General features: G+C 44.3%; 1 protein-coding gene across 1 annotated transcript; it reads right to left on the bottom strand.

Moving 5' to 3' along the window:
* Positions 1 to 3,134: 3,134 nt before the first annotated feature.
* Positions 3,135 to 19,729, bottom strand: LOC111965723 (neuronal acetylcholine receptor subunit alpha-3-like). Its single transcript, XM_070444204.1, is given in 6 exon segments — positions 3,135 to 4,354; positions 4,610 to 4,817; positions 4,986 to 5,095; positions 5,213 to 5,257; positions 5,355 to 5,494; positions 19,543 to 19,729. Coding segments are annotated over 6 exon segments (1,593 nt in total). The 5' UTR covers positions 19,601 to 19,729; the 3' UTR covers positions 3,135 to 3,322.
* Between the last annotated feature and the right edge of the window lie 7,151 nt (positions 19,730 to 26,880).

Genomic DNA, 26,880 nt, shown 5'->3' on the forward strand with positions numbered 1-26,880 from the left:
TAAATGTATTTGGCTAAGGTGTATGCAAATTTCTGACTTCAACTGTACAAGACTGTGTTGTGTGTGTGTGTGTGTGTGTGTGTGTGGTTGTGTGTGTGTGTTGTGTGTGTGGTGTGTGTGTGTGTGTGTGTTGATGTGGTGTGTGTGGTGTGTGTTGTGTGACATTGAAGCACTATCAGGGGTCATTATTATGTTAATTCAAGTGGCGCCTCCTACCAGATGTCTCTCCGGACAGGGACTGATGTAATTCAAGTGGCTGCTCTGCCCAGGTCTCTCAGACAGGGACACAGAAGAGACATCACGCATTAAAGCCAGCATGACAAACAAAGCCCCTAGTAATGTCCTAGACGAACTGTAGTTAACTCTCCCACATCATCTAGCCTTCACAGTCTCCTCTTCCTTGCAGATCCCTCTTATCCCCCTACCTTCAACTGGATCTTTTTTTTACACTATACAAGAGGTGTCCAACCCTGGCTGTTTGGGCCAACTGCAGTCCCTGAACTACGTGTAGAATATTTGATGAAATGGGACGCTGCAATAGGAAAAAAAACATACAAGGAAACTGTGTCTGATAAAATGGAACATAACATTGGAATGGTAGGGCTATTAGCTCAGTAATACTCTTCCCCTCTTTCATCTAGTTTTCCCTTCCTGCCAATTGCTCCCTGCCTCTGTCCTTCTCCATTTATTCCACCAGCTGCCTCCACGTAAACGCTCCTCCATCCATGAGCTCACTTGTCCTCTCCCCCGTCCATCTGCCTATGGCGACTTATTGGACCCCAATAAGGATCCCATGCGTTTATAAACATCATTATGGATGATTAACCCCCTTTCATTCCCCCGATTAACCCTCTCTGTCCAACAGAGCAGACACTGCTGTGGCCAACAACAAACAAGCAACACACACACATAACACAAAAACATCAGAGCCCGTCCGGCCCTGTACCCATACACATTGAAAAGCCCCACTTGATTCCAGAAAAAGCAGAAGGGTTGATTTCCACCTATTCCCCAGTCATTTAGATCGTTATAACAGGTCACGTGTGCAACACGTATACACCTTGTCAAGTGGAAAGAAACCCAGACAGGATGGGTTTCACATCTCTTCTTTCCCTAAACCCAGAAAAAAGGAGGTTTTAAAAATTTTCGTACAAACGTGCACATTTCAAAGTGTCTTTTACAGTTTGTAACATTTACATTGAGTGTTATCGACCCCAGTGTGAAATGCAAAACAATTGCCTATCAGCGATATTAAATCATAAAAGCCATGTCTGTACAGAAACATAATTTAAATCAGCATCTTTAATCATGCATAATCTATATATTTTCTACAGTACCAGTCAAAAGAAAACTTGGACAACAAACTATTTTGTGTGCGCTGTGATGTTGGTTTTGTGTGCTGTGTGTGTGTGTTCTACAGCAAAGCTGTTCATGAAGGCAAAGGTGTGGCTACTTTGAAGAATCTCAAATATGAAAATAGATTTAGATTGTTTAAACCACTTTTTTGGTTACTACATGATTCCATATGTGTTATTCATAGTGTTTGATGTCTTCGCTATTAATTCTACAATGTAGAAAAAATAGTAAAAATAAAGAAAAACCCTGGATTGATTAAGGTGTCCAAATGTTGTGACTGGTACTGTATTAAAGTATAATTGGGCCAAGGAGTTATTTTCCATTGAAGAGTTGTTCCTGGAGTGAAGATTGGGTTAAAGAAGCTAGAGATATAACAGACAGTAGACTACAGTATCATAACATTGAACAGTATGCCCATTAAGAGAGGCATCGTGTGGTACTCCTTCAGTCAGCCACTGACTACATACGGCACAGAGCTACATATTCTAGATCCGTTTGGCATCATGTTTTAGGAACAAGAACTAACTTCTCTACTGGCATAAATACAGGTGTATACAGAGATGTAACACATCATGAGAATGTAGTTGTCCTAAGAAAAGGTACACAGTAAATCACTGGTATAATGAGGCAATGCAGTTTAAAAAATAAAAATAAATGTATTGGACCATTGTCTTTTGTATTGTTTTTCCTGCTTTTGGACAGAAGATAATAGATGCCGTAGAAAGAGGAAATAAATAATGGGGAGTTGAGAGACAGAATTGAAAAATTGAAGATGGAGAGAATGAGAGGATAACGGAAACAGAAAAGACAACAAAGAAAGGAGAAAAGAGTAGTGTCATGGTTCATGTGAAGAAGCCGATGAAGGCTGTAGGAACAGTCCCAGAGTTCCAGTGATACACACCGTCACAAACACCCACAGGAAGATCCTGTCAATCACCATGGCACATACTTCCAGTCATCCGTCCACCTGGGGAAGGGGGGGGGGGGGGGGGACAGAGCTCGTCAGAGGACAGGAATCACAGATCATTAAAGGCAATTGGAAATACTGCTAAGACCAAAGAGAGGAAAGGGATGTGAAAGGGTTAAGCAGGGATTTAAAAGTTCAAAAGGGAAGTAATATAAATATCCCTCCCTCCCTCCCTCCTCTCTTTCTCACTCTCTTGGACTGCCGTAAGAAACAGCAAGAGAACAAAGACAGACCGAAAGAGACAGAGAGAAAAAAAATACCAGTTTTCCTTGAGCCCTATAGCGTATATCAGGATTGGGTCAGGCCAGGTGTGTGTTTTCCTGAGAGCAGCCTGCTGTGATCCACTACTTCAGGTTGAAGTAATGCCATTGTCTCCTGAGATCAGGCCTTACTAAGAAAGACTACGAAAAGACTGAGCAACAACAAGCGTATCAGCCAGATGCAGAGAGAGAGAGAGAGAGAGGAGAGAGAGGGAGAGTGAAGCTTACTAAAGCTCTCTCACAAACAGCCTTTGCAGATTAAACCAGGTAGAAAGCAGGAATGAAATCCATGGGGTTAGGCTCTCTATCAGAGAATACCTGCCTCAGTTGGGTCTGTTTGGGTCTGGTGTGTAAGAATAATTGTGTGTGGAATGTGTGTATGAAATTGTGTTTGCATGAATTAAGTGAATTCTGTGTGTAAGAATGTACCGTGTGTTGTGTGTGTGTGTTGTGTGTGTGTGTGTGTGTGTGTGTGTGTGTGTGTGTGTGTGTGTGTGGTGTGTGTGTGTGTGTGTGTGTTGGTGTGTGTGTGTGTGGTGTGTGTCGTGTGTGTGTGTGTGTGTGTGTGTGCATGGCCCAGCACATTTGCCAATTCCATTTTTCTGAAGTCCAATTACAGCTTGTATTTTATATACCACTTCCACCGGACAAGCTGCAAGAGGGAGAATGACCAGGGAATGCTTCTGCTCTCTTCAGTTCACTATTAGAGATGTGATCCAAAACCTCACCTCACAGAGAACTACACTGCAGAGCATTTATCTGTGGTTACTGACAAACAACTATGTAATAACCCAAAGTGTCCTACCTCTTTGGCCTTGTTGCGTGTCCTCATGTTCTCAGCGATGTACTTGACACTCTCGATGGCCTGTTTGATCTCTGGTGACACCACGGAGAAGGCCACCACTGRGTTGARGTTGGGCGGGGCGTTGAGTGCTCGGGGCTGTTTGGGTAGGTCCGGCTCAGAAGGGGGAACCACTGGGGGCACGGTGGGGATGGGCACCTCTTTCCCCTTACAGGGGAAATTTGGCTTGTTCTGCACTTCGCCGTACTCCACACAGTTCATCGCCCCCACCTGCCCCCTTTCGGCTGCGACCGCACCACCGTCCACTTGCACACACCCTCCCCCTATCCCTCCCCCTATTCGTCCTCCAATGCTGTTTTTCCTCTTCTTCCCCGTTCCCCTTGCTCCTCCTCCTCCCACACCTCCACCTCCAATACTCCCCCCTCCTGTTCCATCTCCTCTCCCACTCCCCAAGGAGGAGGGGCAGCCCTGGTCTACAGGCCTCCTCATGAGCATCACCTTGGGCAGCAACCCCAGGAACACAGACCTGACCCAGGCCGGCATGGTGTGAGTCATGGGCGTACGGTAGTGGACGTTCAGCACGAACACGGTGATGACGATGGAGAGGGTGACGAAGATCATGGTGAAGAGGAGGTACTCCCCGATGAGGGGGATGACCAGAGARGTAGACGGGATGGTCTCAGTGATGACCAGGAGGAACACAGTGAGGGACAGGAGGACAGAGATACAGAGGGTCACCTTCTCTCCACAGTCAGAGGGGAGGTAGAAGACGAGGACGGTGAGGAAGGAGATGAGGAGACAGGGGATGATGAGGTTGATGGTGTAGAAGAGAGGGAGGCGTCTGATGTAGAAGGAGTAGGTYATGTCTGGGTAGATCTCCTCACAGCAGTTYTACTTGATGTCGTGTTTGTAGCCCGGTGCGTCGATGATCTCCCACTCGCCGCTCTCCCAGAAGTCTTTGAGGTTCACCTACGGAGAGACAGTAGTATGTTAGCAGTGAAGCAGAGCCTAGGGAGTTCTCTCCTAGAAGGAGATAAAGCGCGTTTCGACTGAGATTACATCATAAAAAAGACCAGGAAGTACTTCCTGTTGAAATTTACTAAGTAAACAATAAACCCAGCCACATTGAATTAGCCAAAAAACACAGSCCATTTTCTTAATGTGGAGTTAGCTAACTAGCTAGCAAATGAGTTAGTAAACTAGCTAACCAGTGTGATTACTGACCTTTGACCCTATGAGCACCAGGTCGATCTTGGCCTTGTCGTAGGTCCAGGAGCCAAACTTCATGGAGCAGTTCTGGTAGTCGAAGGGGAAGTAGGTGATGTCCATGGGGCAGGAGGATTTAAAGATGGCGGGGGGGATCCAGGTGATGGTGCCGTCAAACTTCAGCAGAGCTTTGGTTTTGTCCTCAACCAGAAAATCTCCCACAGCACTGAAGAGAGGGGAGATATGATAGTTAGCATATCATGTATCACTGATGGCAACAAAAAAACACCCACAGAACTGGAGAAGAGACAATGGGTGATGGTTAGCGTAGCATTTAGCACTGATGGCTAAAAAGCAACAAGAGAACATCGCTATATTAAGATATTGAGCTCACTTGTTGTAGAGGACGATGTCCGGCCTCCATATCTTATTGGAGGGCACACGAATGAACTCAAGTCCGTCATACTCAACGGGAAACCATTTCAGCTTGTAGTCATTCCAGACCTGCAACAAAGAGAGGAGAAAACAGATCTTAGACCAGATTTTAACAGTGCATACTATACTAACTGCTGTACTACGATTCAGACTTCAGTTCTTAGATCAGATGAGAACTTGACTTACATGTCTCAGCCAAAGATTGGTCTCCATAATCTGATTGACTTCGTCCTGAGAAGAGATGGAAATAAAATGAACATGACGTCATGGCCTGTACATAATCAAGTCTATCCTTATTTGCTCCAGTGATGATGCAGGTGAGTCTCACCACTTTGATCAGTTGGGATATGGAGACCTCAAACTCCACGGTGACAGGGTCAGAGACATTCTCCACTGGTCTGATGAACTGGTTGTATCGCCTGAATAAATTCCTGAACAGCCTGTCTTCCCCCTTAGATGACAAACAGCCTGAGAGAAGAGAGAGAGAATCTTCACTTGGTGGGGTGCTTTTACAAAATAGTTGGGTGGCTTTTTAAATTATTACCATGTCAGGCTTTAAATGAAGGCGACTTAGAGGAGAAGTTAAGCTTTTCTAATGATTCGACCTTTCGCATTTGATCACTTTGTCCACATTAAGGTTTTAATCAATAGCTCTTTGCTGTGGATGGATGGAAAGTTGTGTCTCATCGAAGTTACGGTGTGTGAGGAGTCACACATAGGAGCTGTTTCTACAGAGGAAGCCAGTGGAAGCTTTTAGTAAATCCCAGACTGGAACGCAATGTCAGTTTGTGTGTGGTGTGTGTGTTGTGTGTGTGTGTGTGTGTGTGTGTGTGTGTGTGTGTGTGTGTGTGTGTGTGTGTGTGTGTGTGGTGTGTGTGTGTGTGTGTGTGTGTGTGTGTGTGTGTGTGTGTGTGTGTGTGTGTGTGTGTGTGTGTGTCCGAACCTGTTAAATTCTGAGTATAACGTTAAATGTCTGAGTATACCTGGCATAGTAGAGATGAAGGTCATTTCGTGACGTGCAAAAAACCTACCCCGCTGGTGACTTGGTTGCCGGGGACAACGCGTGAAACCCACGCCTGTCCGAGCAGAAAATCGTGCCTCACTTGGGACATCCCTCCACCCCCTCTCCACCACCGCCTCGGCCATGGCTTCAAAGGACACCAATCTCTTAATTCCCCTCCTCTCCCTCTAACCTTCATTCTCCCTTTCTTCCTTCATCATTTTCCCCTCCCTCTCTCTCCCTCCATCTCTCTCATGGTTAATTGAACACTGCCTTTAAAAGACCACCAGTCTCTCGTCTCTCTCCCCAGCCTGCATGCTCCAAAGTCAGCTGTCTGTCTGTCAGCCGTCTGTCTGTCTGTCTGTCTGTCTGTCTGTCTGTCTGTCTGTCTGTCTGTCAGCAGTCTTTCTGTCTGTTTGTCTGTCTGCCTGTCTGTCAGCCGTCTGTTTGTCAGTATGTCTGTCAGCAGTCTGTTTGTCTGTCAGCGGTCTTTCTGCCTGTTTGTCTGTCTGCCTCTGCACCAGTAGACAACTAACACCAGTGCAGCCTAGATACTGGGACCAGTGGATTTGAGCATCAGTGCATCACCCCTCCATTCTGTGACCAGAGAGTAGAGTGGCTGAAAGCATTTAGTGACTAAAAGTGCAAACAGGGCCAAAACAACACAAAAACATTTCCTGGTAATAATGAATGAATAAAATATGTTATTTTTGGGGACTCTTTTATCCAAGTGACTTCCAGTTAACAAAAAATCATGTGTGTTCTGTAGGTTATATGTGGTCCAGACAGGTATTGAATCAACAACCCTCCCAGTACCACATTAAAACCAAATTTAACCACACATCTATGTTATCCATACCAGTTGGATGTTTAGATTACTCTTGAAAAACATGGATCCTATTTAACTCAGAAACGTATTGACTAAGAACTCAGTGCAAACTTCCACTCAATACAATTGGTTTGAAAGGTGAGGTCAGGAAGAGAACTGCTAGATAACCAACACATACACCCGCAAACACACACACACACACACCCGCAAACACACACACACACACAGTCCTGTACTCTCCTAACTGGTAACAGAATAKAGGCACAAACAGCACAAACTGTCATTCTGTTACCAAACTTTGTTCATTTTCTCTTAATCAAAAAGGCACAACCTAGATCAATGTCTTAAGAAGTTGAACATGTTATTACTCCATCCTCGTGAAAGCGACAAACTGACACATTTTCATCTTCATCAAAAAATGTACCTTCATTTAACTAGGCAAGTCAGTTAAGAACAAATTCTTATTTACAATGACAGCCTAGGAACATTGGGTTAACTGCCTTGTTCAGGGGCAGAACAACAGATTTTTACCTTGTCAGCTCGGGGATTTGATCTAGCAACCTTTTCGGTTACTGGCCCAATGCTCTAACCACTAGGCTACCTGCCACCCCTTTAATTGAAGGAGTGCCTTTGATTTGACGGCCTGCACATGCACAGTTCGGCGCGAGACGACTGTGCCAGGCTACTACCATACCCTGTTCAAATAAACTTTAATKTTTTGTCTTGCCCATTCACGCTCTGAATGGCACATATACACAATCCATGTCTCAGTTGTCTCYAGGCTTAAAAATCCGTCTTTAAAACTTCTTAGGGCTCGGCCCCTTTTTTCTCKATTTCCGCCTGAATGATGTGCCCAAAGTAAACTGCCTGTTACTCAGGCCCTGAAGCCAGGATATGCATATAATTGGTACCATTGGAAAGAAAACACTGAKGTTTGTAGAAATGTTAAAATAATGTAGGAGAATATAACACAATACATATGGTAGGAGAAAATCCAAAGAAAAACCAACCYGAACTTTTTTGAGKGAGAGATCATCCTCTTAGAATGGCAAGTATAAGGTCATATTGAAAATTAGCTCCCTGGATGCAATTCCTATGGCTTCCACAGGGTGTCAGCAGTCTATGTTCAAGGTTTCAGGGTTGTAACTTCAAAAATGTATAAGAAATATCAGTTTTAGTACAGGGACACAGTCTTGGAAATCCGTGTTTGCGTGCGCCATGAAGACAGGACGCACCTGCWAAAATCAGTTTCCTATTGAACATACTTCTTTCCGTAAGAAATATTATAGTTTGATTACATTTTAGGCTATCTGAGGAGTGAATTGAAATGTATTTTGACTTGTTGAAACAAAGTTTAGGGGTAGATTTTCGGATTCCTTTCTCTGCGTGTGTCACGCCCTGACCTTAGAGAGCCGTTTTATTTCTCTATTTGGTGAGGTCAGGGTGTGATGTGGGGTGGGCATTCTATGTTTTGTATTTCTTTGGTTTTGGCCGAGTGTGGTTCCCAATCAGAGGCAGCTGTCTATCGTTGTCTCTGATTGGGAATCATACTTAGGTAGCCTATTTTCCCACCTATGTTGTGGGATCTTGTTTTTTGTTAGCTCTGTGAAGCCTGCAGAACGTGACGTTCGTTATTCCTTTTGTTGTTTTTGTTTGGTTTTCTGAGTATTAAAGATCATGAACACTTACCACCCTGCACCTTGGTCTACTTCTTCAGACGAGCGGTACAGCGTGTTGAACGAYTGGATTACTCAAATCGATGGCGCCAACTAAACAGARGTTTTGGGATATAAAGAAGGATTTTATCTAACAAAACGACACTACATGTTATAGCTGGGACCCTTTGGATGACAAATCAGAGGAAGATTTTCAAAAAGTAAGTGAATATTTAATAATWATTTGTGAATGTATGAAACCTGTGCCGGTGGAAAAATATTTTGATGTGGAGCGCCAACCTCAAACAATTGCATGGCATGTTTTCGCTGTAATAGCTACTGTAAATCGGACAATGCCGTTAGATTAACAAGAAGTTAAGCTTTCAGCCGATATAAGACACTTATAAGTACCTAAATGTTTAATATCCATAATTTTTATGATTATTTATTTGAATTGCGCGCCCTCCAGTTTCTCCCCTTCATCTACACTGATTAAAGTGGATTTAACAAGTGACATCTATAAGGGATCATAGCTTTCACCTGGATTCACCTGGTTAATTTATGTAATGGAAAAAGCAGGCGTTCATAATGGTTTGTACGTTCAGTGTATATTTATGTCTCTGTTTAGATACTGTATTTCAGAGGGATCTGGCACTCTCAGTCTCCCTCTACATTAAAAACACACACAAAAGATGGCACTGACCTAACCAATGTAGCATTTGTGTTACAATGTTTTGTCCACWCAGTGTGTATGGTAATGCTGTGTGCCAGTCTGTTGCTGCTCTCTTGCCAACTCCTTATGGAATTCTCATACAAAACATGTTTGGCTTGAAAATGTCAACGGCGTAGGCAAAAGTACAAACTGATTTGGGTCCAGGCTAATATGCTGCTAWATTGCGGAAAGTTCTTACTTTCAATGACTGTGATATGTAGTTGTTTTATCTACCTTAGCTGAATGCACGAACTGTAAGTGGCTCTGGCATGTAGCATGGCGCCGACAGAGATGGRCGTCTCGCTTCGAGTTCTTAGGAAACGATTTKGTTTTTTTAATGTATTATTWCTTACATTGTTACCCCAGGAAATCTTAAGTCTTATTACATACAGCCAGGAAGAACTATTGGATATAAGAGCAACGTCAACTTACCAACATTACGACCAGGAATACGACTTTCCCGAAGTGTATCCTCTGTTCGGACCACCACCCAGGACAATGGAGCTAATTCCAGWAGGCGATCCAAAACAACAACGCCACAGAAGGGGCAGACGAAGCGGCCTCCTGGCCAGGCTCCATAGACATGCACACCGCTCCCGAGTATACTACTATGTCCAGTCTCTTGGTCTTGTTAGGGATAGGGTCTAGTTTCCTGAATTTCCGCCTGACTGACGTGCCCAAAGTAAACTGCCTGTTACTCAGGCCCAGAAGCCAGGATATGCATATAATTGGTAGAATTGGATAGAAAACACTTTGAAGTTTCTAAAACTGTTAAAATAATGTCTGGGAATATAACATAATTGATATGGCAGGCAAAAATCCAAAGGAAAACCAACCATCATTTTAAAAAATTGAGGTCCCAGGCTCTTATAATGGAAACCTATTGTTTCTACGTAAATAGATGTCAGCAGTCTTTATCCACTAGATGTCAGCAGTCTTTATTCAAGGTTTCAGGCTTGTTTTTTGAAAAACAAGCAAGAATTTTGAGTTTTGGTGAGGAGATCACCAGAAAATATCAGTCTTTCGGCACGCGAGGGAGAAGGCACGCGCTTACTAATTTTGCTTTCCTATTGAAATATTATAGTTTATTTACATTTTAGAGTACCTGAGGATTAATTAGAAACGTCGTTTGACTTGCTTGGACGAAGTTTAGCAGTAGCTTTTTGGACTCCTTTGTCTGCATGTTAAACGAGTGGATTACTGAAATCGATGGCGCCAACTAAACAGACTTTTTGGGATATAAAGAAGGATTTTATCTAACAAAACAACCATTCATGTTGTAGCTGGGACCCTTGGGATTGCAAACAGAGGAAGATCTTCAAAAGTGAGTGATTTATTTAATCGCTATTTGTGATTTTATGAAGCATGTGCTGGTTGAAAAATATGTTGATGTGGGGCGCCGTCCTCAGACAATCGCATGGTATGCTTTCGCCATAAAGCCTATTGTAAATCAGACAACGCAGTTAGATTAACAATAATTTAAGTTTTAAATTATATAAGATACTTATGTTCATGAATGTTTAACATTACGATTATTTATTTGAATTGCGCTCTCTCCAATTTCACCGGATGTTGTCGGCTGGTGTCCTGCTAGCGGGACGCATATCCCTAAGAAGAAAAGGTAGACAAAATTTGAGCAAGGGTTGCCATCCAGAGAGATATCAAAGATTGTAACATTCTCTGTTTCAAGGAAACATGGCTCTCTCGGGATATGTTGTCGGAATCGGTTCAGCCACCGGGCTTCTCCATGCATCGCGCCGACAGAGATAAACACCTCTCTGGGAAAAGGAAGGGCGGGTGTTTAMGCTTTATGATTAACGACTCATGGTGTAATCATAACATCATACAGGAACTCAAGTCCTTCTGCTCACCCGATCTAGAATTCCTTACAATCAAGTGCCGGCCATTTTACCTACCAAGAGAATTCWCGTCAGTTATAGTCACAGCTGTGTACATTCCCCCTCAAGCAGACACCAAGACGACCATCAAGGAACTTCACTGGACTATATTCAAACTGGAAACCATACATCCTGAGGCTGCATCTATTGTAACTGGGGATTTTAACAAAGCAAATTTGAGAACAAGTCTACCAAAATTCTTCCAGCATTGATTGCGCTATGCGCATGCACAATACCCTCGACCACTGCTACTCTAACTTCTGAGATGCATACAAAGTGTGGTGTCAGGAAAACAAACAACGTCTCACTCAACGTCAACAAAACAAAGGAGATGATCATGGACTTCAGGAAACAGAGGGAGCACCCCCRATCCACATCGAAGGGACAGCAGTAGAGAAGGTGGAAAGTTTTAAGTTCCTCGGCGTACACATCACAGACAAACTGAAATGYTCCACTCACACAGACAGTGTGGTGAAGAACACGCAACAGCGCCTCTTCAACCTCAGGAGGCTGAAGAAATTTGGCTTGTCACCTAAAACCCTGACAAACATTTACAGAWGCACAATCGAGAGCATCCTGTCGGGCTGTATCAAAGCCTGSTACGGCAACTGCACTGCCCTCAACCGCAAGGCTCTCCAGAAGGTGGTGCAGTCTGCACAACGCATCACCGGGGYCAAACTACCTGCCCTCCATGACACCTACAGCACCCGATGTCACAGGAAGGCCAAAAAAATCATCAAGGACATCAACCACACGAGCCACTGCCTGTTCACACCGCTACCATCCAGAAGGCAAGGTCAGTACAGGTGCATCAAAGCTGGGACCGAGACTGAAAAACAGCTTTTATCTCAAGGCCATCAGACTGCTAAACAGCAATCACTAACTCAGAGAGGCTGCTGCCTARATTGAGACCCAATCACTGGCCACTTTAATAAATGGATCACTAGTCACTTTGTACAATGCACTCTAATTAATGCCACTTTAATAATGTTTACATATCTTACATTACTCATATCACATGTATATACTGTATTTTATACCATCTATTGCACCTTGCCTATGCCGCTCGGCCATTGCTCATCCATATACTCACATGTACATATTCTCATTCACCCCTTTAGATTTGTGTGTATTAGGTAGTTGTTGGGAAATTGTTAGATTACTTGTTAGATATTACTGCACTGTCGGAACCAGAAGCACAAGCATTTCGCTACACTCGCATTAACATCTGCTAACCATGTATATGTGACAAATAAAATGTGATTTGATTTGGATAAGAGGATCTGCTAACTGACCAAAGTATAAATGTAGATGTCAAATGTAACTCAAGTCCTATACAATTAATGTGAGTGTTTTTCTGGAGAATAACATTTCCCAACATTCTCCTGCACTGGCCTGAGGTAAATGTCAGACATCTTGGCCAGGGGTACATGTCAGAACCTTCTTACAGTTTCCAACAGACAGCCAGTCCCTAACGTTCCATGTTACAGTAATACATTCTGAAGAAGTTAGTAAGATCCCAGACAAACTTTCCACAAGATATCTGAGGTCACTTAAAGCGGCGCCGAGCGCTGCTGAGTCTTACAGCTTAATGAAAAATCTCCTCTCCAGAGAGAGCCCAGTGGATGGCTGTAACTTCTGTCTTCGCTACCTGCCAACATTAAAACACAGCACTGGTCCCTGATTGGCTGCGCTCTGAGAACCCCGTTTAAACCCCTAATTGGGTAGGGGAAATGAGGGCAATTATAATCTGTTCATTAATTGGTCCTTTTGTTCACACTGAAAAATAAAAMAAATGCATTTCCTCTGTTCCTTCCTTCCTTCTTCATCCTTTCTTTCTTTTTCTCTGTGTAGATTGGAAGGTTCCTTACACCATACAGACTTAACAGTACCCTCTCACTTTCAACCACTGGTGACATCATTGTGACAAACTGCCAGCTGTCCAATTGAACATGGCTCAGTCAAGACGCAAGGATATGTGTTTGTGTGTTGTATGCAACTATGGAGAGAGAACCAGAAACACAGAGAACCAGACGTATGTATATGTCCTCCTCCTGATCCATCAACTCTTTATCCCAAATCTCAGTCCAAACTAAYACTAGGGGCTTTATTCAATCAGATCCACTTCAGCCGACATCTGCATAGCGGTTGTTTTGGCGAAGTCGGAGGTGGAACTGTGTTAGATCTTTCAAATCCACAAGCTGCTTCTGGGTTATACCTAAAGCGGACATTGCCATTGGCTGCACGGACTCGCATTAAGAGAAATCCCATGCAGCCTTGTTTACAAGTTCAGACACTGGAARGTGAGGTGTGATCTACACCTCCATTAAGCTGATAGAAATCCACATTATTTAGTTGAATGATTTTCAAAATGATCGTCATTATTTCTATATAGCCTACACTTTCTCATTCTGAACTTCTAACATGTGGGGTGGGTGTGGCTTCATGACAATGATCAAGAGCAGCTGCTCACCGATTTGACAGCTCCAACGCAGTTCCAGCTCCGACACSCCACAACATGAGCTATGCGGGTGTCGGCTATCGCCGGTTAACAGGTGATCTGACTGAATCTAGGCCTGACTCTCAGAGACAGCTCTTAGAAAGCACTAAGCAGACATATGGAAGTCTTTTCAACGGCCACATTGATTAGGAGTTAAGAAGCCAWGCAGAGTGTTCCTTTCTGTGGAAATGGAGCAGAGAGCCCTAGAGAGCAGACGTGATCGACCACGAGGCGTGAGGCTGCGGGTCGCTCGCTCCCAAGGAACTAATTACGACCAAAACTAAGCTGATGGCTCTGATTGGTCTGAGTGTGTACGTGTGTGTGCATTTGCATGTGTGTGTCCGAGAGAGTAAGATAGAGGGTGTTTGTGACATGCTTCATGATTCACTAGAGAAATGAATGTGATCACTGAACGTTTGACCAGGAAGCAGTGTGTGTGTGTGTGTGTGTGGGCGCGTGTGGTGGTGTGTGTGGCGCGTGTTGTGTGTGTGTGTGTGGGCGCGCGTGTGTGTGTGTGTGTGGGCGCGTGTGTGTGTGTGGGCGTGTGTGTGTGTGGGGCGTGTGTGTGTGGTCGTGTGTGTGGGCGTGTGTGTGTGTGGGCGCGTGTGTGTGTGTGTGGTCGTGTGTGTGGGCGCGTGTGTGTGTGTGGGTGGTGTTTGGCGCGTGTGTGTGTGTGTGTGTGCGTGTGTGCGCGTGTGCACGAATGCGTGTTGCCTCTCTATCCATTCACCCTTGATTACCATACTCCCCATATTGCTCCTATCTGCTGCCCTCTTGCATGCAGAATGTTCACAGTGAGGAGCTTATGCGAATGTCTGCCAGCCTACTGTGTAGTAACCCTGCTACCTGAGGTCATCAGGAGCTGATGGTGCATCTCAATCAACAAACACCATTCCCTTTTACTCAAAACAACCTTGCCCTGAACCTCTCACATTTCAACTGCCCCACACCACTGACACACACACACAGACGCAGATGACACACACACACACTCAGAGACACGTGCACGGCGGTTTACGAGGATGGAATTCCACAGGAGACGTAGTGGCCCTGGACTGCAGCGCACAACAGCATCTACAGGCTTCACAAATGTGTGTGACAKGAAGGTAGGCAGCCAGTATTGTTGAGTTGAATGCTCAGTGGCGTTTGCTTCATGATTCATAAATGTACGTATGCAGTCAGGCAGCAGTCATGCAGACAGGAGTGGATGTCGAGGAACATTCAGAACATTCTAAACATTCTGAATATGGAGCAAGGGATTAAAAAGGGATKATATTCATACAGGCATGCTGTCTCTATATGTAGCAAGGCCAGTATTGGCCACTTAGCTAAATGCATGGTTGGTAATGTTGGCCACTCTACTGTCACAGTACAACTAGAGGCAGCACAGCACAAGTTCTTCAGGGAGATGAGGGTAAGAACCAAAGGAAATAGAGAGGGAGGAAGAGATGGAGACATCAAGATGGAAGGAGACACCCTTCTCTTCCTGCTCTGGAGTGTTCTTTTTCTCCTCCTGCAAGGCTCCATCCCTCCATCCTCTCCTCTTTCTCTCCTCCGGCAAGGCTCCATCCATCCTCTCCTCTTTTTCTCCTCCTGCAAGGCTCCATCCCTCCATCCTCTCCTCTTTCTCTCCTCCGGCAAGGCTCCATCCCTCCACTCTTCTCTCTCTCCTCCTGCAAGGCTCCATCCCTCCATCCTCTCCTCTTTCTCTCCTCCTGCAAGGCTCCATCCCTCCATCCTCTCCTCTTTTTCTCCTCCTGCAAGGCTCCATCCCTCCATCCTCTCCTCTTTCTCTCCTCCGGCAAGGCTCCATCCTCTCCTCTTTCTCTCCTCCTGCAAGGCTCCATCCTCTCCTCTTTCTCTCCTCCGGCAAGGCTCCATCCCTCCATCCTCTCCTCCGGCAAGGCTCCATCCCTCTCTCCATCCTCTCCTCTTTCTATCCTCAGACGTGACTCAGTCTGTCCGCAGTTCAGAAGACTGGGATGTTTCAACGGACATCCATGGGAAGGAGGGAGGCAGGCAGGGGGAGGTAAGGGGGGTTTTGCCAAGCTGTGGGGGGTATCGGGGTGAAACGAGGCTCCCACCGTGTATGTGTGTCTAAGACCAAAGTGCAGAGCAATAATCGCACAGCAATCATGTTAAAAGGATCCGTGAACCTCTGAGACACCAATACACACCCACACAAACACCCACACAAACAAAAATAAACACTCACCATGAAAAGGCAAATTGGGCTGTAGTTTTACTATAGGGGTTGTGGGAGAGGCACCACTGAGAAACGCAGCACTGCTTTGCGACCATTTGGGTTTGGGAAAGGTTCAGTCATTAGACTGGGGCTGGATGTAAGGGTTTGGAAAGGGTTGGTGGAGATGAAGCTTAGGATTCAGTTTAGGCTTAGGTTTATGTTTATTCCTTACCTCCAAATTCCCTCATCTAGTCTCTGTCCCTCACTATAAATACCCCAAATCCTAGGATTGCAGGATCAGCAATTCCTCTGTTACAGAGACAAACCACCAATCCACAGGATGGAGACAATACCTGTTCTAATGCCTCAGTATGGGAGGCTGAATGGAACTCCTCTAAGAGTGTACTGTACTATGTACTCTAATCTACACACTGACCAGGATACAGCCCTGACTGAGACAAAGCCCACACATTCACCATGGCACCTGAGTGGAGGGGAGGAGAGGGAGGCATAGGGGGAGGGGGGAGAGGGGGGACGGAGAGAGTGGGGAGGGAGAGGTAGCAGAGAAAAGGGGGAAGGAGAGAGAGAGGGGGGGGGGGGAGGAGTGGGTAGGCAGAGAGAGAGGGGAGGAAGATAGTGAGGAGTGTAGAGGGGGAAGAGAGAGGTGGGCAGAGGGGGAGGAAGAGAGAGAGGAGGGGAGAGGAAAGGAAGAGTGTGCGGAGAGGAAGACAGAGAGGAGGGGAGAGAGGGCTCTGTGCCCTCACTAGAACACAAATAGGTCAATAGAATTAAATAAAACGAAATGGAATTGAATGTGTCTCTGTGTCCATTTTCATGTCAAACAGACAGGACCCGAGATGAGAACCTCAGAAAGGCTTATTACGATGTTCTCTTACTTTTTGATAATCTAATCCCTGTTTAATAGCCTGTATACAGTATAGTACAGTAGAAACACCATATATGTCTTGCACCTGTCCAGAACAGGTAAAGGGCAATGGGTGAAGTGAATCCTGGTGGATTTACAGAGACCTCCTCATAAACAGCATTAGAGAGAGTTGTGTCCCAGTCTCTCACTGGCTGCTACAGTGGGACTGTATGGCACAGTCTGCAGGTAGCAGGTTTGGAACACACACACACACACACACACACGATCAGAACGCATTTTACCAACCCACAAGGATTTTATTTTATTTCACCTTTATTTAACCAGGTAGGCCAGTTGAGAACAAGTGCTCATTTACAACTGCGACCTGGCCAAGATAAAGCAAAGCAGTGCGACAAAAACAACAACACAGAGTTACACATAAACAAACGTAGAGTCAATAACACAATAGAAAACAATCTATGTACAGAGTGCAAATGTAGAAGAGTAGAGAGGTAGGCAATAAATAAGCCATAGGGGTGAAATAATTACAATTTAGCATTAACACTGGAGTGATAGATGTGCAGATGATGACGTGCAAGTAGAGATACTGGGGTGCAAAAGAGCAAGATGTTGGGTGTGCTATTTACAGATTGGCTGTGTACAGGTACAGTGATCGGTAATCTGCTCTGACAGCTGATGCTTAAAGTTAGAGAGGGAGATATAAGACTCCAGCTTCAGTGATTTTTGCAATTTGTTCCAGTCATTGGCAGCAGAGAACTGGAAGGAAAGGCCAGAGGAAGTGTTGGCTTTGGGGATGTGAAATATACCAGTGAAATATACCTGCTGGAGCGCGTGCTACGGGTGGGTATTACTATGGTGACCAGTGAGCGAGATAAGGCGGGGCTTTACATAGCAAAGACTTATAGATGACCTGGAGCCAGTGGGTTTGGCGACGAATATGTAGTGACGGCCAGCCAACGAGAGCATACAGGTCGCAGTGGCGGGTAGTATATGGGGCTTTGGTGACAAAACGGATGGCACTATGATAGACTACATCCAGTTTGCTGAGTAGAGTGTTGGAGGCTATTTTGTAGATGACATCGCRGAAGTCAAGGATCGGTAGGATAGTCAGTTTTACGAGGGTATGTTTGGAAGCATGAGTGAAGGAGGCTTTGTTGCGAAATAGGAAGCCGATTCTAGATTTAATTTTAGATTGGAGATGCTTAATGTGAGTCTGGAAGGAGAGTTTACAGTCTAGCCAGACACCTAGGTATTTGTAGTTGTCCACATATTCTAGGTCAGAACCATCCAGAGTAGTGATGCTAGTCGGGCGGGATGGTGCGGGCAGCAATCGGTTGAAGAGCATGCACTTAGTTTTACTAGCGTTTAAAAGCAGTTGGAGGCCACGGAAGGAGTGTTGTATGGCTTTGGAGCTCGTTTCGAGGTTTGTTAGCACAGTGTCCAAAGACGGGCCAGATGTATACAGAATGGTGTCGGTGTTACAGGAAGGGTCTCACACACACACGAGAGATAGACAGAACCTGAACCATCCCTGGGCAACGAGATAAGAACAGAAAGCCGTGACACAGAACAGACCAGAGTGGAACTGCAGAATGACTAAACAGAACAGAATGGAACAGTAACGTAGATGGGAACAGAACAGACTTATAGAGTAGAATGCAGAGACAGGATGTGATGTACTCTGTGCTCCTCACCCCAGACTGTCCAGATCACAGGCACATTTGAGTCAACTCTGGAATGGACAGTTCTATGTAACTCAGGTATACATAAACCACATGTGTGTGATGCACAACGTGCACGGTCATGGTACATAATGCATGGCACAAAGTTAGGTCAGGTGCACTTTAGCTTGGCTTGGAGGTATACATTTATTTTAGCATGTTACATCTGTTTTGAAGAGGCACAGCTGAAATGATACGTCAGTAACACACTCAGCATGCATAGTGTACGAATCAATGGACCTGCATGCAGTAAAAACTGAAAACATAGGTTCTGTGTGCTTGAAGGCACGTAGTGCGGATCGGTAAAATTAGGAATTCGAATTGAATAGGATCTCTATGACTAATGATGTGACATGTCACGACCACAGTTCATCCCCTGGGATAACAAACCATAGCCTACAGTACTACCCATACCGCAGAGGAGTCTTGTGAGGGGAGGAAGGATCATAATAATGGATGGTATGGAGTAAATGGAATGTTATCAGACACTTGGAAAACAAGGTGTTTGATGTGTTTTATACCATTTCTTTCATTATTTTCCAGCCATTTCTATGTGCCCGTCCTCCCAATGTAAAGTGCCACCAGCCACCACTGCCATCCCGTTATATTATATTAATCTGAATAGATAGCGCTGCAAGGACCTATGATATTACATTTTCTATTACATTATCTCAGAATCTGTGATTTTAACCAACTTTTGTAGCCTTTCAAAAAACGGATTAGCGTATATTTATGTGGTTTAGTTTATTGTCCAAGTTATCGCAGAACCACACTCAATGGACAATTAGCCTACTTTGTTGAAAAGCGTCAACGCGCAAACATAGCAATCATTACACTTAATTTGTGAATTTCTGTCGGGAGATGTTGGCTACATTTCTGACCGTACATGCTGCGGATTGAAAAACGGAGTTTCTAGTGCGTCGCACAATCAGAGAAATCAACCCAACAACAACGCGAACTGCTTACAATAAGACAGAAAATACATAATTAATGTATCTGTGAGATGAATAACCTAGCATATATTATACTATGTAAAGTTTGCAGTAGCGCTCAGATCTCTCATATTGTAAGTTCGTTCTGCGATCCCCAAACTCTCAGACATCCCCACTTCTTCCAAACGCTTCTCTTACCTTGCACTGTCAGGACCACCAGCACAAGCAGCACGGTGACTTTCCTGGAGGAACTCATCTACACCTCGGCGCTCTGGGGATGCTTTTTAGATAAGAACTGGGACTATTTGGTAAACACACAGAAGGAGTCGATGGGTAAAATTTAGAGAGACATTTTTCTGGGCGCTGCGCATGGGGAGATTGATGTCAGCGCGCGCTCTCCGACATTGAGAACCTCGGCTTGTCCCGCCCCCCTCGGGCACAACCTCACGCGTGTTTTTTTTTCTCACAAGGTAATTTTAGATATATAAACATGTTATGCAAACATGACCAATATAGCCTACTGTTAGCCCAGGATAGCCCAAAGAAAAGTTACAACACACCAACCCATAGGCTACGGTATTGGTGTCGAGACCTGCGTTCAGACAGGATGTTTGCGCGCATTGCCACTCCCGAATTTTTAACCAAGCCCAGCCCTGTTTAGCTTTTGTATTTGTCACTGACTACTACCAATGTGCTATCGTGAGAGATCTCTTAGTAACTAAATCGATTCACAGTTGCTATCGAAGTCGTTTCTCGGGGTAGGTTTAACAGAGTAAATGAAATGTAACCATACTTTATTACATATATAATCAATTATACTATTTAGGCCTATATAGCATTTACTAAGTAATCAACAACTATTGTTTCAATTCGACCCAGAATTCAACAAAAAAAATAGACAATACATATAGGCCTAACGTTAGGGTTTCAAGCTTTGGTTGAGTTCGAATGTAATCTTCAAGTTAATATTCATATGTTGGATTCACGTTAATAACAAAGTCAATGAATAGGACTTAATCAAATGAAACGTTATTTAAAGTGGTTTCAAAGTTTGATTCGATTTAGTTATATTCTTTAACTTTGGTTGAGATGGAGACGTGAATTCAAGACATCATATGATGTAGACTAACAGGACATTGAAATGTGTTTGTTCGTCAAGACAATGAAATATCAACATTTGAAGGCGATGTACAGGTAACTGCCAAAATAGAAGAAACGCCAACATAAAGTTTCTCAATAGTTTGTTGGGCCTCCACGAGCCACCAGAACAGCTTCAATGCACCTTGGCATAGATTCTACAAGTGTGTGGACTTCTATTGGAGGGATGCGACACCATCCTTCGATGAGAAATTCCATCATTTGTTTTTTTGTTGATGGTGGTGGAAAACGCTGTCTCAAGCCCCTCTCCAGAATCTCCCATAAGTATTTGATTAGGTTGAGATCTGGTGACTGACAAACACACATACACCCTTTAAACCCCCTATGCTCTTTTGAAAGAAACCTCTTTCAAAGTCACTGAGATCTCTTCTTCTAGCCATGGTAGCCAAAATAAAGGGCAACTGGGCAATTTTATACATGACCCTAAAACATCCCATGGTGCTTAATTAACCCAGGAACCACACCTGTGTGGAAACACCTGCTTTCAATACACTTTCTATCCCTCATTTACTCAAGTGTTTCCTTTATTTTGGCAGTTACTTGTATATTCTGCTTGGATAGTTCCATCTGTGCCATTGACTTAGTCTGGCTTTAATTCTAGTTTGTCTACAAATGAATAATGTATATGTTGAATTCAGTTCTCCATKTCAACCAAAAAGCTAAGTTAAAAGAACATGACTAAATCAAATGCATTGAAATACAGTGGCTCAGATGAAATAATCCAAGCATTAGATATACTTTAAATGTTGATATTTGGTTGTGTTGTCAATGAAACACAATTTAATATTACCTTTGTGATACAGTAAATAGCCTGAAGTTAAGGTCATCTTACAAACTAATGTAACAGTATTTAATCAACCTTAAAATGAGGACACATCCATGGTTACATGTTGAGGTTACTGTAACTATAAATGTCTTCTTATGTAACCATAGAAAGAGTGCATGTTCAAGATAGGTTGCAGGTCTGTGGAGATCTTCACGAAATTGCTATAATAATCTGTGCAGAACCTCAAAGCATTGATTACTTTGGACTATATACTTTTAATGTAATCTCAACTGCAATCCAGGTCATTTGGTTCTGCTAAGCACATTAATCTGATGTATAAATACAAAATATCTGACATTGTATTCCGATATTAACTTTGTTGTGCTTTGAAATGGTTGAAAGTGCCGTGATAACACATTTAGATGACAATTAAAAAAAAAAAAAAATCAGACATTGTTTTTCCATTGGAATTTGGTTGTGCTTTTAGTTGGTTGAACCATAGTGATAACACGTTGGAAATTCAACAAACTTCTGGCTGTCTTTTTGAGAGAGTGAATAAATGTTCAAATCTCATTGATCAACCTCTCAATGAAATAATACCCACATATTGCCCAGCTGGGGGCTCACTGCTGTACCTGGCTGTTTCTCCTAATCAGAACAGCCGATACATGGAAGGTCACAGCCCAGGTAGGTTATATCAGGTAACCTTCCGTCCCGACCACCCCCCACATACCACACACTGCATTTTCTATGCACACTGGATTTACATATACACACCCACACACATACACGTGTGCGCACACACACACATAAACACCCCCCCCCCACACACACATAGACACCCAACCCCCTCACACACACACACACAATTTACTGCTGGGCTGTAAATGACCTATTTAGACACTTAATTGTTTTTGCACGCATAACAATGATCAGCCAGCTAAATATCTTACTTTAGAACTTCTGACTAACAGAGTCCTGGAGGCTAACGCATCGCTTCACGGCTCTAGCACACTACTTAGACAGGGAAGCTAGGCTATTTGCTGAATATAAGCTCCACTTTAAACAGTACTTGACAGCTACCATCTAATATTTGATACATAATCCTTTCATTCTGGTGTATTTATCCAGACTTTAAGCCCGACATTTTGGATATAGTGTAGTATTGCAGGTGGTTGAGTAGTGGGGCATGTGTGGCTGTGCTCTACTGAGCTGTACTGTTGGAGGCAGTATCTATGTGTTGCAGCAGCTGGGAGAGCAGAGAGAGTTTGTGTAAAGGAGGAGGTTTGTGTGAGTCTATCTCCACCACCATGCTCTCCTTTCTAATCGGCTTACCTTGCATATACAGTATGGGTATGTACCCCAGCTATTAACTCTGAGTTCATGAATAAACACAGTACACACACAGCATTTCTACTGTTCATATTTACAAAAATATGTTCATATTCAGACCCCTTCACTTTTTCCACATTTTGTTACGTTACAGCCTTGTTCTAAAATTTAGTACATTGTTTTTTTCCCCTCATCAAACTACGCACAATACCCGATAATGACAAAGCAAAAACAGGTTTTTAGATTTTTTTGCAAATGTATAAAAAAATATAAATAAAAAATGAAATATCACATTTACGTAAGTATTCAGACTCTTTACTCAGTACTTTGTTGAAGTACCTTTGGCAGCGATTACAGCCTCGCGTCTTCTTGGGCATGACGCTACAAACTTGGCACACATGTATTTGGGGAGTTTCTCCCATTCTTCTCTGCAGATCTTCTCAAGCTCTGTCAGGTTGGATGGGGAGCGTCGCTGCAAAGCTATTCAAGTCTCTCCAGAGATGTTCGATCAGGTTCAAGTCCAGGCTCTGGCTGGGCCACTCAAGGACATTCAAAGACTTGTCCCGAAGCCACTACTGCGTTGTCTTGGCTGTGTGCTTAGGGTCGTTGTCCTGGAAGGTGAACTTTCATCCCAGTCTGAGGTCCTGAGCGCTCTGAAGCAGGTTTTCATCAAGGATCTCTCTGTACTTTGCTCCATTCATCTTTCTCTTAATCCTGACTAGTCTCTTAGTCCCTGCCGCTGGAAAATATCCCCACAGCATGATGCTGTCCCCACCATGCTTTACCGTAAGGATGGTGCCAGGTTTTCTCCAGATGTGACGCTTGGCTACCAAATCTAATTCTATTAGTCACATGCTCCGAATACAACAGGTGTAGACCTTATAGTGAAATGCTTACTTACGAGCCCCTAACAACTTGCGAGCCCCTAATGCAAATAGTCTGGGTAGCCATTTGCCTAGATGTTCAGGAGTCTTATGGCTTGGGGGTAGAAGCTGTTTAGAAGCCTCTTGGATCTAGACTTGGCGCTCCGGTACCGCTTGCCGTGTGATAGCAGAGAGAACAGTCTATGACTAGGGTGGCTCGAGTCTTTGACAATTTTTAGGGCCTTCCTCTGACTTCGCCTGGTATAGAGGTCCTGGGTGGCAGGAAGCTTGGCCCCAGTGATGTACTGGGCCATTCGCACTACCCTCTGTAGTGCCTTGCGGTCGGAGGCCAAGCAGTTGCCATACCAGGCAGTGATGCAACCAGTCAGGATGCTCTCGATGGTGCAGCTGTAGAACCTTTTGAGGATATGAGGACCCATGCCAAATCTATTCTTCTGAAGGGGGATAGGTTTTGTTGTGACCGCTTAAAGACTGTCATGGTGTGCTTGGACCATGTTAGTTTGTTGGTGATGTGGACACCAAGGAACTTGAAGCTCTCAACCTGCTCCACTGCAGCCCCGTCAATGAGAATGGGGGCGTGCTCGGTCCTCTTTTTCCTGTAGTCCACAATCATCTCCTCTGTCTTGATCACTTTGAGGGGAGAGGTTGTTGTCCTGGCACCACACAGCCAGGTCTCTGACCTCCTCCCTATAGGCTTTCTCGTTGTTGTCGCTGATCAGGCCTAACACTGTTGTGTCATTGGCAAATTTAATGATGGTGTTGGAGTCGTGCCTGTTCGTGCAGTCATGAGTGAACAGGGAGTACAGGAGTGGGCTGAGCACGCACCCCTGAGGGGCCCCTGCGTTGAGGATCAGCGTGGTGGATGTGTTGTTACCTACCCTTACCACTTGGGTGCGGCCCGTCAGGACGTCCAGGATCCAGTTGCAGAGGGAGGTGTTTAGTCCCAGGGTCCTTAGCTTATTGATGAGCTTTGAGGGCACTATAGTGTTGAACGCTGAGCTGTAGTCAATGAATAGCAGTCTCACATGGGGGTTCCTTTTGTCCACGTGGGAAAGGGCAGTGTTTGAGTGCAATAGAGATTGCATCATCTGTGGATCTGTTGGGGCGGTATGCAAGTTGGAGTGGGTCTAGAGTTTCTGGGATGATGGTGTTGATGTGAGCCATGTCCAGCCTTTCAAAGCACTTCATGTCTACAGACCTGAGTGCTACGGGTCAGTAGTCATTTAGGCAGGTTACCTTAGTGTTTTTGGGCACAGGCACTATGGTGGTCTGCTTAAAACATGTTGGTATAACAGACTCGGACAGAGAGAGGTTGAAAATGTCAGAAGTACACAACCTGGTAATCCGTCTGGCCCTGCGGCCTTGTGAATGTTGACCTGTCTAAAGGTCTTAATCACATCGGCTGTGGAGAGCGTGATCACACAGTCTTCCAGTACAGCTGGTGCTCTCATGCATGTTTCAGTGTTATTTGCCTCGAAGCGAGCACAGAAGTAGTTTAGCTCGCCCGGTATGCTCGTGTCACTGGGCAGCTCTTGGCTGTGCTAACCTTTGTAGTCTGTAATGGTTAGCAGGCCCTGCCACATCCGACGAGCGTCAGAGCCGGTGTAGTACGACTCGATCTTAGTCCTGTATTGACCCTTTGACTGTTTGATGGTTCGTCGGAGGGCATAGCGGGATATTTTATAAGCTTCCGGGTTAGAGTCCCGCTCCTTGAAAGCAGCAGCTCTAGCCTTTACCTCAGTGCGGATTCTGCCTGTAATCCATGACTTCTGGGCTATGTACAGTTGAAGTCGGAAAATTACATACACCATAGTCAAATACATTTAAACTCAGTTTTTCACAATTCCTGACATTTAATCCTAGTAAAATTCCCTGTCTTAGGTCATTTAGGATCACCACTTTATTTTAAGAATGTGAAATGTCAGAATAATAGTAGAGAGAATTAGTTATTTCAGCTTTTATTTCTTTCATCACATTCCCAGTGGGTCAGAAGTTTACATACACTCAATTAGTATTTGGTTGCGTTGCCTTTAAATTGTTTAACTTGGGTCAAACGTTTCAGATAGCCTCCACAAGCTTCCCACAATAAATTGGGTGAATTTTGGCCCATTCCTCCTGACAGAGCTGGTCTAACTGAGTCAGGTTTCTAGGCCTCCTTGCTCGCACACGCTTTTTCAGTTCTGCCCACAAATTTTCTATAGGATTGAGGTCCGGGCTTTGTGATGGCCACTCCAATACCTTGACTTTGTTGTCCTTAAGCCATTTTGCCACAACTTTGGAAGTATGCTTGGGGCCATTGTCCATTTGGAAGACCCATTTGCGACCAAGCTTTAACTTCCTGACTGATGTCTTGAGATGTTGATTCATTATATCAATATCATTTTCTGTCCTCATGATGTCATCTATTTTGTGAAGTGCACCAGTCCCTCCAGCACCAAAGCACCCCAACAACGTGATGCTGCCACCCCTGTGCTTCACGGTTGGGATGGTGTTCTTTGGCTTGCAAGCCTCACCCTTTTTCCACCAAACATAACAATAGTCATTATGGCCAAACAGTTCCATTTTTGTTTCATCAGACCAGAGGACAATTCTCCAAGAAGTATGATCTTTGTCCCCATGTGCAGTTGCAAACCGTAGTCTGGCTTTTTTATGGCGGTTTTGGAGCAGTGGCTTGCGTACTATTGTTTGTACAGATGACCGTGGTACCTTCCGGCGTTTTGAAATTGCTCCCAAGGCAGAACCAGACTTGTGGAGGTCTACAATTGTTTTTCTGAGGTCTTGGCTGATTTCTTTTGATTTTCCTATGATGTCAAGCAAAGAGGCACTGAGTTTGAAGGTAGGCCTTAAAATACATCCACAGGTACACCTCCAATTGACTCAGAAACTTCTAAAGCCATGACATCATTTTCTGGAATTTTCCAAGCTGTTTAAAGGCACAGTCAACTTAGTGCATGTAAACTTCTGTCCCACTGGAATTGGGATACAGTGAATTATATATATATGAAATAATGTGGTTGTAAACAATTGTTGTGTCATGCACAAAGTAGATGTCCTAACCGACTTGCCAAAACTATAGTTTGTTAACAAGAAGTTTGTGGAGTGGCTGAAAAATTWGTTTTAATGACTCCAACCTAAGTGTATGTAAACTTCCGACTTCAACCGTACGTACGGTCACTGTGGGGACGACGTCATCGATGCACTTATTGATGAAGCCAATGACAGATGTGGTGTACTCATRAATGCCATTMGAGGAATCCCGCAACATATTCCAGTCTGTGGTAGCAAAACAGTCCTGTAGCTTAGCATCTGCTTCATCTGACCACTTTTTTATTGATCTAGTCACTGGTGCTTCCTGCTTTAATTTTTGCTTGTAAGCAGAAATCAGGCGGATGGAAT

The sequence above is a fragment of the Salvelinus sp. IW2-2015 genome, linkage group LG6.2 (assembly GCF_002910315.2).
Source record: "Salvelinus sp. IW2-2015 linkage group LG6.2, ASM291031v2, whole genome shotgun sequence".
Taxonomy (NCBI): domain Eukaryota; kingdom Metazoa; phylum Chordata; class Actinopteri; order Salmoniformes; family Salmonidae; genus Salvelinus; species Salvelinus sp. IW2-2015.